Source organism: Gossypium hirsutum, chromosome D07 (genome assembly GCF_007990345.1).
Source record: "Gossypium hirsutum isolate 1008001.06 chromosome D07, Gossypium_hirsutum_v2.1, whole genome shotgun sequence".
In the NCBI taxonomy this organism is placed as follows: Eukaryota; Viridiplantae; Streptophyta; class Magnoliopsida; order Malvales; family Malvaceae; genus Gossypium; species Gossypium hirsutum.
The window spans coordinates 8,512,854-8,525,592 of NC_053443.1; the positions used below are offsets into that span (position 1 = coordinate 8,512,854).

At 33.1% G+C, this 12,739-nt stretch overlaps 2 protein-coding genes across 2 annotated transcripts; one reads left to right on the forward strand and one right to left on the reverse strand.

Moving 5' to 3' along the window:
- The first annotated feature begins 204 nt into the window (after positions 1-204).
- On the forward strand, positions 205-1,645 carry LOC107953480 (presenilin-like protein At2g29900). Its single transcript, XM_016888800.2, has one exon. It carries the CDS (start codon positions 372-374, stop codon positions 1,617-1,619), a length of 1,248 nt encoding a protein of 415 aa, XP_016744289.1. The 5' UTR covers positions 205-371; the 3' UTR covers positions 1,620-1,645.
- A 365-nt stretch (positions 1,646-2,010) lies between these two features.
- On the reverse strand, positions 2,011-6,785 carry LOC107953479 (uncharacterized). The gene is made up of 4 exons (XM_016888799.2): positions 6,539-6,785; positions 4,989-6,114; positions 3,715-4,145; positions 2,011-2,756 (listed from the first exon to the last, which is right to left on the reverse strand). The coding sequence occupies exons 2-4, from the start codon at positions 5,839-5,841 to the stop codon at positions 2,061-2,063; spliced, it is 1,980 nt and encodes a 659-aa protein (XP_016744288.1). The 5' UTR covers positions 5,842-6,114; positions 6,539-6,785; the 3' UTR covers positions 2,011-2,060.
- Positions 6,786-12,739: the final 5,954 nt, after the last annotated feature.

The following is a 12,739-nucleotide window of genomic DNA, read 5'->3' on the forward strand; positions in this document are numbered from 1 at the left end:
TCACCTAGAAACGCTTCTTTCAGTAAAATCGGCCTAATCCCATAATTTTCTAAAAAAATTACCTAATTTGATAAAAAAATTATTTTCGGCATTTTTGGAAAATTCTGTCGTATTTATCTTTCCAAAATGTATTTTCACTCACCTAAAATTTTAGGAAATAAAAATAATAAAGACAAATCATAAATTATTTAGCCATCTGAAAAGTCATAATAATCGACGGTTGATAATGGTTTGAATCCAGTTCCCCATCGACTGGTTCCTGCAAAAATTTAGCAAGCTTTACTAACAAAAAATCCCAAATCAAAATTAACCTGGAAACTCGAGAAAAGCTCCACCAAGATTCTAACTTTTTCCCAAATTTGACCATCCAAATGGCCCAAAACCAAAGACCCAAATCCCTCCTTGATTCTTTGGGTGAAGAAATCATCAGAATCCTCACCCCCGTTTCAATCTGCATGCTTTTAGTCGTCCTTTTGGTCTCAATTCTTAACTCAAGTTCTTCACTTTCCGTAACTTCCTCAATTGCAACCATAGCTTACTCAGAAACCGGCTCAGATTCATCCTGGGACAAGTTCATAGGTGCCCTTTTGAATTCCTTAGTTTTTGTAGTTGTTGTCACTGTTGCTACCTTCATTTTGGTGCTCTTTTTTTACCTTAGATGCACTAAGTTCTTGAAAATCTATATGGGTTTTTCTTCTTTTGTGGTTTTGGGATTCATGGGTGGTGAAATTGCCTTGTTTTTGATTGAAGAATTCAGTGTTCCTGTTGATTGTATTACCTTTTTGGTGCTTCTCTTTAATTTTGCTGTTATTGGTGTTTTGGCTGTTTTTATGTCAAAAATGCCAATTATTGTGACTCAAGGCTACTTGGTTTTAATTGGAATGTTGGTTGCTTATTGGTTTACTCTTTTGCCTGAATGGACCACTTGGGTGTTATTGGTTGCAATGGCATTGTATGATCTTGCTGCTGTTTTATTGCCTGTTGGTCCTTTAAGGCTCCTTGTTGAGCTTGCTATGTCAAGGGATGAAGATATCCCAGCTTTGGTTTATGAGGCTAGGCCAGTTACACATCATGATTCTGCTTCAAGGCCAGTTCAAAGGCGGATTTGGAGAGAGAGGCAAAATGCTAGGCTAGATTCCGAGGACAGTTCAAGTTTGAATTCTGATTTGAATTCTACAGTCAGTATTGTTCAAAGTAGTCACAATGGCGCAAGAATTGCTAGAGTGGAAGAGGGACAGGTTTCAGAAAGGGATGCTGAGCTTTCAGCACCGTTGATTGATCGCAGAATGGATGCTCAAGACGGTATGTCAACTGAAAGTTTGATGCTAGAAGGTATGGGGTTAGGTTCGTCTGGTGCTATCAAGCTTGGATTAGGGGACTTCATCTTCTACAGTGTGTTAGTCGGTAGGGCAGCAATGTACGATTTTATGACAGTGTATGCATGTTATCTTGCAATTGTAGCTGGTTTGGGCATTACATTGGTGCTATTGGCATTGTATCAGAAAGCTCTACCGGCTCTTCCCGTGTCGATAGCACTCGGTGTGTTGTTTTATTTCTTAACAAGGTTCTTACTTGAAGTTTTCATTGTACAATGTTCTTTGAACCTTCTGATGTTTTAAATTATAAATGATCTCATGCTTTTAAATCATAGAATATAGGTACACTAAGGTCTTATGATTCATTTCCTTGATCATGATCTTTTCCATTATATGATTATACTATTTCCATTAAAGTTGGTGTAAAACGTTATGTTAAACTCTGTTTATCTATGATTTGGAGTTGGTATCTTTGTTTTATATTTGCAAAAGAGATGAAATGAATGCCATTTTTTTTAAGTACCTGTTTTCGATACATTTCGACATAAATATAGAGATATGATCCTCCCAAGGAAAAAAGAAACTTGGAAAAAGAAATGAAACATATACTCGAATCCAAGTAACACCCAAACCAAAGTAAAATAGATTGCATCAAACATATACTCGAATCAAAATGATGCACTGGAAATTGCTGTAGTTAAGAATGCAAGTCTTGTATGTATTAACTGCAAAATTTTCAGTTTCTCAAATTTCATCCATGGAAAACAATAGTCTTTGTGCATTTAGCAATACAGGAGATCCTTTCTTGGTTTTCTCGACAATTTGTTGTATCAATAGCTTCTCCATTTCATCATCATTATCACTACATTCATCTTCTCTAACATCAACATCAAGCAATTCTTGGACCCTTGAAGATTGATCTTCCGATATTCTTACCTGATCGTAAAATGTTTCATCTGATTTGTTTGCGTCATATTGATCACCCCAAGCCAGCTTTTCTCGATAAATATATAATGGTGTACCCTCTTCTTTTGCCTCTTCAAAAGCCTCGTTGTAAGCATGATCTGGAGTTTCCCATGATAATTTTGGAACTTGAGGCTTCGATGTCCAATGGAGATCTTCATTTACCAGTGGACTCTCCGTTGTCGAATATTTCCATTTGTTGTTAGGATTCTTATGCTCTGATTCCATCAGTTTCACCTTCCTCTGACTGTTCTCTAGAGCTGTCTCGAGTTCTTGTACTCGATCTTCAAGTCTTGATCGAATAACTTCATGCAAACGCAAGGTTAACTCTCGGGGTGAGACTGCATAATTTCCGGAATGGGTAGTTGAGGTGCCGCTTCTATTTTCATTAGACATAGATTGGCCATGAGCTTGTCCTGAAACCATATCGGATCTCAGTTCACCTTCAGCAAAATCTGCTACAAAATCTGGGTCAATCTGCATGAATTTTAGCGTATTATTAGGATATCAAACAAACTTGCAGGGAAGGAAAAATAAATAAAGGCCAAAGCAAACAACTAAGTAGAGTCATCTTCATACTCAGTATCCATCACATGATCGAACATGGGTACGGGGTGTGATTCTCCAAATATATGAGAAACTTAAATATACCCGAATGTTTGGTCATCTGATTCTCCAACATATTAGGTAGTAGTCGAACCTGGCCAATATATAAAACTTAAAAATATGCGAACATGGTAGATATGGGTCGATTTTCCAAATATATGGAAAATATTCAAAAAGTTAAGCATACCCATATCTAACACCCACTCCCGAATCTGAGTTCTTCAACTTCCTAGTTTAGTTGCTAGCTTCAAACAAGCAAATCAAATGACCAAATATTCAAGTTTACAAGATTTGAAATTGAACCAATGTTTTAAAAACCAAACCATAGGTCAAACCTGGTCAACCAGTTAGACCAATTGAACAAGTTGTTGCATTAAAAATTATTTATATTAAAATACTTAATTTTAATACTAAATAAGAATTAAAATAACGGATATTTAATTAATGTATTTTACTAAATGATAAAAATTTTAATATAAATTAAAGGGGTCAAATATCTTAATCCCATCACATACCATAACTTTTTTCTTAAGAAAAGTTTAAAACCAGTTTTTCCCTCTTTTTATTGGTTCAATCGGTTCATAATTGATTCAAAGGATTAGCGGTTGGCTGGTATATTCAGATCGGATGAACTACCGGTTCCCAGTTTAAAAGGTTCAACCGGCCACTCTGATACGGTTTTTACAACACTGGATTCAACATATTAGATAGTGATCTTCAGTAAACAGGAGGATTTCTATTGAATGAACTGAGAAAATGCAATGAATAAAAAGAATTCATTAAACATCTATAAAGCTCCATAGGAATGCTATGATAAACTCAAGCTTACCTCACCAAGATCGGGCAGTCTTTGCTCAAGATTCAATACATTCATGTTTAGACCCAACCTCTCAAGTTCAGCTTCAAGTTCGGCTTCAATTTTACTCATAGACTCTGGACTTTCCTCTACCTTTTGATGATGTGATTCTTTACCATCAAATCTTGTTAAATTATCTGTATTCTGTTTAAGGGAAGACGAATTCATTGCCCTGTCAGGACAGGAATTGTCACATGCCTCTTGTGATTCATAATTCTCATTAGCTAGCTCCTTTACTGTCAATGAATCTTTCATCTCGAGTTCCTCTTGAAGATCTTGAACCAAGTTCTCAGTTTGCTTTAGCAACCCTCTCAGTTTCTCAACTTCCCTTCTATTTCCAATGTAAGAACATATTATTCCAATAGATATCCCGAGACAAAACAGAACAGCTCGATCATGACGACCTGTTTTAGATAAAAAGATTAGTGATGCAATTTGTTAGCCTACAAGAGAAAAATCACGAGTATAAGGAATGGAATAGTGTTAAAACGAATGCATCGAATATAACAAGCGACATATATACTATTGTTTCCAGTGCAATGGAGAAATCGAGACATATTTATATGCAGAGTTGAGAACATGACAAAACAAATAAATTAAATTAACAACAAGCTTAAGCTTCTATCATGAATAAATGGATTTCTGAAAAGAATTTACAAGATGCATAAAAACAAATAAATCGTTCAAGAGGCTTAAACATCCTATTGACTCTTCATGTTTCTCAAATAACCAATGTCCTAGAGATTTCCAATGAACAAAACACATACCTGCATCTAATATATGCTCCCAAGTCCAAGTAAACATACAAGTATAAGAAACCGTTTCTAAGGCAGTTTAACTCATTATAAAGATGGAGGAAAAGGTAATCAATTCAACATGTTATTCTCTTTCTATGTTGAACTCTGAGAGATCCAACTAATTGCTAAAATATTTTACCACCCCAATATGCCTTCACTGACCTCCCCTACCGGAAAATAGTGACAATCAAAAAGAAAAGAATGGCGATGCTCCTGGGATTTTGCTGTAATCATATTCATATCTGAAAATATGATGCTAGATTGCTTGTACTCTTTATTTACCCTATGGTGAATATGTATTTTTTGTTTACTGTTTTTTACAGTTTCTGGCACATTTAGCAAGAAAACAAATTTGGAAACAGAAAAGTAGCATTCAATAATAAGAACAGATTCTTATAGTATCAATATAATAGGTAAAGCAAAATTGGAAAAACAATGTAAGACCAGTACCCCATTGTGCATGAAACTGCTTTTCAGTATTGATTTTGCAAGGAATGCTCGGTCTTCCATCGCACTCATTTCCGCTCTTAAACTTCAACTTCTCGGGGAGATCTGAGGAATCAATTTTTGGAAGAGGAGGAACCGCATATACGTATCTGTTCTTTTCAAAAGTGGCTAGATTATGCAGCTTACTGTCCCAGGTCCCATTTGATCCAGTAGAAAAATCACCACTTGTTCTGTTGATTATTCGGCTTCCGTCAGTTATCAACAATGGTCTCAAGATCGGTGTTGTTGGTGATGGAAGGCAGGTAAGTACATACTCCTCCATTTTAACATGTTGCATATGTAGTTGAGCCATGAGGCAACTATCTAAGGAACTCAGTGGTTTAAGTGAACGTCCATACGAATATTTAGCTTTAAGAGAGCTTCTTTTGTGCATAGGCTCGTTAAAAGAGTCGATTCTAGCAATAGAAGCTTTAGCAGAATCACTACCACAATCAGCAATCAGCTCCTTTCCACATTGATTTTCTCTTAGGCTTTCATTTGTCAACAATCCCGGTGATAAACTTCCCGAGCTTCCAATCTTTTCACTATTGAATCCACTAGCAGAATCAATTTCTGCAGCTGAAGCCACATTTAGTCCATAAACATCTGATATTTTCCTATCAGAAACATCTTCCCGGAGTTTCGTTATCATAGCAAATTTGTGGACCAGATCCTTTCCTGTTACAACCTTCCCAATCCCAGAATCCACAGAAGAAACCTTGGGAAAACCATTCCTATCTGTTGTAAGATTTTGCCAATATTTAGCAAAATATCCAGCTGCTGCTGCTGCAGCTACTGCAACAAACCACGAATCCATTTCTGCTCGTTCACGGAAATTTCAGAAACCACCCGAGCTCATCACCGCAAAGATTTAACCTCATTTCAATCCTCAACATCCAAAGCCTCAAAGCAACAATTCCCATGAACCCCAACTTGGAAAAACTTAAGGTCTCACAACTTAAACAGCTTCTAGCACTCACTTCAACACAAAAAAATAAACTAACTAGGGATCAAAACATTGAAACCATCTCAAATTACAAACCTGACGCCTGAATCAACCACAACAGATTTCTCCTTCGTCACCCTGAATCTAAGTTCTCATAAAACACAAAGCAATGTGCAAAAAAGCTAAGATAAAAAATTCCAGAAATTTAACAAAGCAAATTGATACCAAATCAACCAAATAGAAAACTGAAACTATAAGCGATCAAACACTAAATCATAAACAAAAGCAACCTAAATAACTGTCAACCCCCTCCCCCACCCCCACCCCCAAAAAAAAAATTCAACTGGAAGAAAATAAATGAACACAAAATCCAATTTATTAACACAAACAGCTTGGACGTTACAAACAAGAACAACCTCAAAAGAAACACCCAGTTCCGAAAACGATGTGAAAATCCTAAGTTTGCCCATTTGAAATCAATCTAAGAACTGCACAAACCAATCAACAAAGAACCCATTTGAACCCAAAATGAAGCTGATAACATGGACTAAAAAGAAAGGGTCTTTACCTCTTTTCTTCAATGTTTTGTGAGAATCAGATTGAGTTTTAAAGCAAAATCTAGCAGACCCAAGTTTCAAAAGGAGAAGTATCTCTTATTGTTGAACCTTTAAGATTGGATTCCTTTGAAGAATAAGACCCTTTGCTCTGTTATCTCTAAACAAAGCTACATTCACCTGTATACGTTGCTGTATCAAATTCTCTATTTTCTAGCTTTTCTTTTTTCACAATAAAAACAAGGGGGTTTTCAACAAATGAATAAATAAATATTACTGTTGTTTTTTATTTAAAAAAATTTATCTTTTTTTAAAAGATAAAATAAAATTTCGACTCTAACTTTATTTTTTGTGGACTTAACTGACCCGAGCAAAGCCACTTTCATGTAATTTCCAATTTTGTCTAAAAAGTGGATCAATTTTATTTATTTTTTCCTTTTTTTAGGGTTTTTGAATACTTTTTTATTTTTAGGGTTTTTGTATTTTTAATGGTCAGGGAATTTTATTCATAGCCTCGTGGCTCATAGGAGAGATCGAACAGTGTTTACATTGGTTATATTGTATATTTATATATTTTTTAACAAATTAATAGTTAATTATATATAAATTTATTTAGTTATCTCATATTTTTACTTTTTTTTATGCTATATCATATATTTTGATTATTTTTTTATTTTATATCCCACCTTACAGAATCTAAGAAAGTGGAAAACTAGAAGACGGCGGCCAGAAATGGCCGGCAAAGCTATATATTTAAATATAATATAGTTATAAGAACTAAGAGTATATTATTTTCAAAAAATAATAATATTTTTTAAAATTTCACTTGAAATATTTGTTGACCAGAAAATAAGAACATATTTATCACGATATATTAAAAATAATTTATTTATAAATTATATTAAAAAATTATCATATATCTTTTTTTATTAATTTTTTAAAATTTAAAGATATATTTCATCACTCTATTAAGTTTAAACATATTATGGGATTTGCCTTGTATTTATTGGATATTCTGCGAGCACTTAGGAAGATTTTTGACGGTTTAACGAAGAAGAGGTAAAACAAAGACGACGTCGCGACGTGAGGACAAGCGACTTTGTGACGACGTGACGAAACCCCAAACGTACGTGGCGTTGACATCGTGACGAGCATGCATGGGATGTCATAACATTTCTCCAAGTTATGCAGTCACGTTTTAGACTTCAAGTAGGATTGTTTCTCCCATTTAGACTCTGATTACTCCAGGGATATTTTAGTATGATTAGACCTCTAATCTTAGTTTTTTTTGAAGGGGTTTTGTTTCATGTTTTGATATGCCAATCAGTAAAGACTTTTCTTTAAGGGCGGCAAGATATAATCATATATGAGTTTTGGTGAGAGTTTTGTGATAACTATGGAGAGAATTTTGTTCTTGAGTTAAGATTTTGTTCTCAGGGTTTGAGTAATTTACGTTTAGTACATTTAAGTTTATTTTCTCTATATTGTACTATCGTTTTATTTATCATGTAGTGGAAAGTCGAAGCCTTCTATATTCGTGGTTTTTTTATCTCTCTTTGAGGATTTTACACGTAAATATTTGTGTATTTGATCTTCTCTACTTTACTTGTTCATTACTTATACAAGTTGATTCCCAACACATAATTCATTCTCAAAACTATGATATTATAAAATCATACTAACAAGAAAAACACTTAAGTCTCTTAAAAACACTTTTTCCCTTTAACAAATTATAAGTTATAAAAAAAATAAAAAATTATCAAATGCATTTATAAATAAAAAAATAAAAAATAAAATTTTCACAACTTCTAAAATATTTAAGAATTGAGTTCCACGTAAAATAGTAAAATGCTTATAAATAAATAATTTATATTTTTAGTTGTTTTATTTACTCATTTCATATAAAGATAATAAAAGATGAAAACAAGGTTATATTAATATTCAGTTTTTATTTTTAAAAATTAAAAGTAATTTTTTCTTAACTAGAGTTAATTAGAAAATAATTTTTTAAGTAATTTTTTAATCAAATTACTATAATACCAACTTAATCAAACCCAATAATATAAATTATAAAAAGCATTCCTTCTTATTTGATTCAAATAATTTGGTGGGAGACAATGTCAACTATCTAACCTAACCCAAGGCCTAAGGGTCCCCAGTTTCTATTATTAAATATCTTTCTTTTTAAAAAAAAAAAAAGAAAAAGAAAAATTGGCATGTGAAATATTGAGGTGGGGACAATGATTTTTATTTTTTATTTATAGAATTTTAAACTAAATTTCATTTTCCCATTGGCCTTTGTTTTTATCTTTTTTTGCAAATTGCAAAAGGTGTGGATTTGAAAAAAAAACTTTCCAAAATTCTGAAAAAGATATCTAAAATTCAATTTGATACATAAAAAAGAGACCATAAATTCAGAAAGCTTTGCTCTTTAATATGATGCTTCTATACAAGAAAGGATAATAAAATGTTTGTTTGGTGGCTGGGATTGTAGAAAATCTAATTCCACCAACCAATTTTTCCTCTAACCTTTCAATAAAATAATCAATGAAACTGATTTTAAATAAATTTCTCTATTTTCGAAAAAGATTTAAATAAAATAGTCATGAAAATTTGTACAATTAATCTATTAGTACAAACAAACTAAAAATTGGAATAAAGTGTAGAACTAAACGATCATTGCAAATTAAGAACGGAAACAAATTAGGAAAAAAAAGACCCTTTTTGGTCCCTTTCAATTTCAATATTAAGCAAATTAGTCTCTCTCAAATAAATTAAAGTGATTTAATTCCTATCAATTTCGAAAGTAGATAATTAAGAACAATTAATCACATCATTAATATTTTTCGTCATAACTTTGATTGGTATAATAACAAAGTTTGCACATCCTGACGATTTGTCTTGATTTAACAAATTTATCTCGCAACATTTGTGTAAATGCGTAAATATAGAGGCAAATTTGTTGTTTTTTTAGAATTAAGACCGAATTGACAAAATATGTAAACATTGATGGCTAAATTTGTTGTTATACCAATAAAAATTATGTACAATTGACAAAATATATTAACATCATGATTAATAGTCATTAGTTGCTCACTTTTGAAATTTGCAGGAATTAAATTGTTTCGGTTTTTTAAAGGGACCAATTTGCTCAATTTCGAACTTGAGAGAGACTAGAAAAATATTTTTACCAACAAACTAATCAACCGAACTAAAACCCGCGTAAAATGAAACTCGAAAACCCACACATATAATCCCACATTTTAAATCTTGAATCTGAATACCGGAGATCTGGACTCTACTTTTTTTCAACTATACCAAAACTCATTCACTAGGTATATTATTTAATTGTAGTTTAAATGCAAAGTTTCAGTAATTATGTTTGGATTTGAACTAGATGAAAATATATTATGTTATCCCAAGTTTGTTTTGGTTGTCTTTAAAAAGAATATAATTAAATATATTGTATGAAAAGTAATTTATTAATTAAAATTAAGTTAAAGCAAGATAAAGTTCTACTTATAAAATTTTTATTTAATACATTATATAAATCGAACTGAGGCTTTTTTTTAATTTACATATATAATTACAAGTATAAATCATAAATAATATATATGATCAATTAGAACTAGATCAATTTAATAGAAAGCATTACGGATTAAAAATCAAAATATATCTAAATTAGATTAAAATAAATCTAAACGGAACTCACACATACTAAAATTTAAACCCATCTAACTTAGATACTCACGGTTAAAGGTTTCAATTTTTGCAAACAATGTCAACGCTTTATTGACATTTGCATATGGTGAGACTTAAACCTAAAATAATCATAGATGATGCTTGACTCACCCTTCTGTCTAAGATGATATATCATTCCTCATTTTCACCTAGACGAAGCTTCTTCGTTGCCACGTTTATTGACATCACATTCCTTTCTTGAACCTTCCTTTTAGGATTGAAAGGGTGGTCTATCCGTCTTTCATGCCTATTATATCATGTTAATTATGCCTCACACTACTATTTAGCTATTGCCTCATCCATCAAGATTTCTGTTTTTGGCGTGACTGGTTAATGAATTGTTTGAGATCTCCTCTTCTTACAGCTCCAATAATAGCACCTTTAAGATAGACATTTTTTTTTGTTTTATCTCCCCTTTTATTGTGGAACTGACATTTGTTCGTTGATTAGTCTTTATGGGCATTTGGTGGCATTGGTAGAGGGGTTCCAATATCCCCCTCTTACCATTAATTTCCTTATTTGGCGAATTTATATTTTAATCTCTTAACTCATCTTAAAGGAATTACTACACTTTGATAGATAATTCTCTGATGTCCCATTTTACTTTTGATCGTTAATTAATCGAAAATTATTTTTCAAGAATTTTTTCATGCACTCCTCAAAATAGTACGACATTAAGACATCAAAAATTTTGAAGTGTTACATAAGCTGTTTCATTAAAGCAACGTATGAATTTCCTTAAGGGTTCATTAAATATTGCTTGACAACAATGAGGCTTATACGACTCTTATAAGTAGTATTGTTGGTAAGATATTGCCCAAGGAACAATTAGGAAATTGTTTGGAATTGCCAATGGTTCCTGCTTACAGATTTGTGGCGAAGACCCAACATTTAAGTGTCTAACACTCCCTAGATGTCCATGTGGTTGATAAGTGTTAAAAGTAACATGTTTTAACTTCATTCTTAATGTATTTTTGGGTGATTATCTTATGTTAATTGTGAATTTTATGCTCCTAATCCTTTAAATCCATGGTTTTAATGCTTAATAGAGCACTTGGGAGCAAAATGAGCGAAAAATGAGTGAAAACCGGAGCATCGAAGCAAGCCATGTGACCCACACGAGATGAACCATTCCACACATCAGTGGAACAATATTTAGTCCTCGTTTCAATCAATCACTCCAATTATTCGGTTAAATAATAGAAAAACAATAATTACTAGTACTTTTAGTCATTGTTGGAACGATATCTTTGCTCACCGTAGCTGTACTATTAATTTATAGGTGTACTTGCCTTAGTAAAATTTTTAATTAGTTTCACGACACATCAGTGGTTATAATATTGGGTTAGGTGGTTGATGGGGTCTTTGTTGTTGTCATACGTTTACTTGATGGCCTAAAATTTAGGGGCATTGGTTTTGCAATGATTCGAGATGCTAAGGGTTTGTTCACATAAGGGGCCCATTCAACGTCATATACCTTTTCTTTCATAGTAGAGTTGATCTCTTTCCTTATAAACTTCACTTGTTTTTTAAAGGTATATTTTACTATTGAAAAAGCATCATCTGAGTTCAATGCTCTCCTTCTATCACTTTACTTCTCTTACTATTGGCTTTACTTTCTTGTCGAGCTAGTGTCGCTAAGGATGCTCTATCTTCCTATTCGATGGTTGAGTCTCGTTGATTCATGTTCCTTTCTTGCTCTAGATCTTCTCTTCGAGATAGATTATTTTAACATGTTTGGAGTTTTTGTATTACCTTAGTGTTTTGCCTTGATCTTGCAAGGTTTGAGTTTAGCTTGTAGTTCAAAATATCACAGAGAGTCCAATGTCCTTAGTGAGTTTTTTCATCATAGTGGGGGCAGATTGCGATGCCCAAAGTACTATTGTTGTTGGTACATGTGAGTTTGTAAGGGGTATCGAAAATAACCAACACAATATGCGTTGTTTTGGCCCACATAATAGGGGTCATTATGAGTGGCATAATAGTGGCTCTACTAGTTGCTTTCGAACCTACACTAATAGTTTTGGCTAGCTTGTTTTTGTTAATACTCTTCTACCACATGTTGGTGATCTAGGTTGTTTTGTTGTTATGTAGCCTACTGGTGGTTTGTCGTTCTCTATTGTCCTTGTTGGCAGGGAATGCCACCATTTGGTTGAGCTATTGCTTTTTCTCTTGGTTCCAATAAACGATGCCAATTGTAAACATAAGATTTGAAGGGTTGGTAGCTAAGGGTAGTTCACACATGTCAATGTGCCAAGAGTGGTAGGAGGGTGTTTAGGAGAGAGTAAGTGATTGGAAAGGGAACATAAACGAAGCTATTGCAGAGTGATGGCTTGTAGTATCCTTTTGTGTTTAGGGGCCCTTTTATAAGAGAAGGAAAGTCTAACATGAGCTTTCTGGGGAATGGTATTTTATCTTATAAAGGATGGCTTTATGGGATAGGACAACTCATGATTAGATCGTGTTAGGTGGTT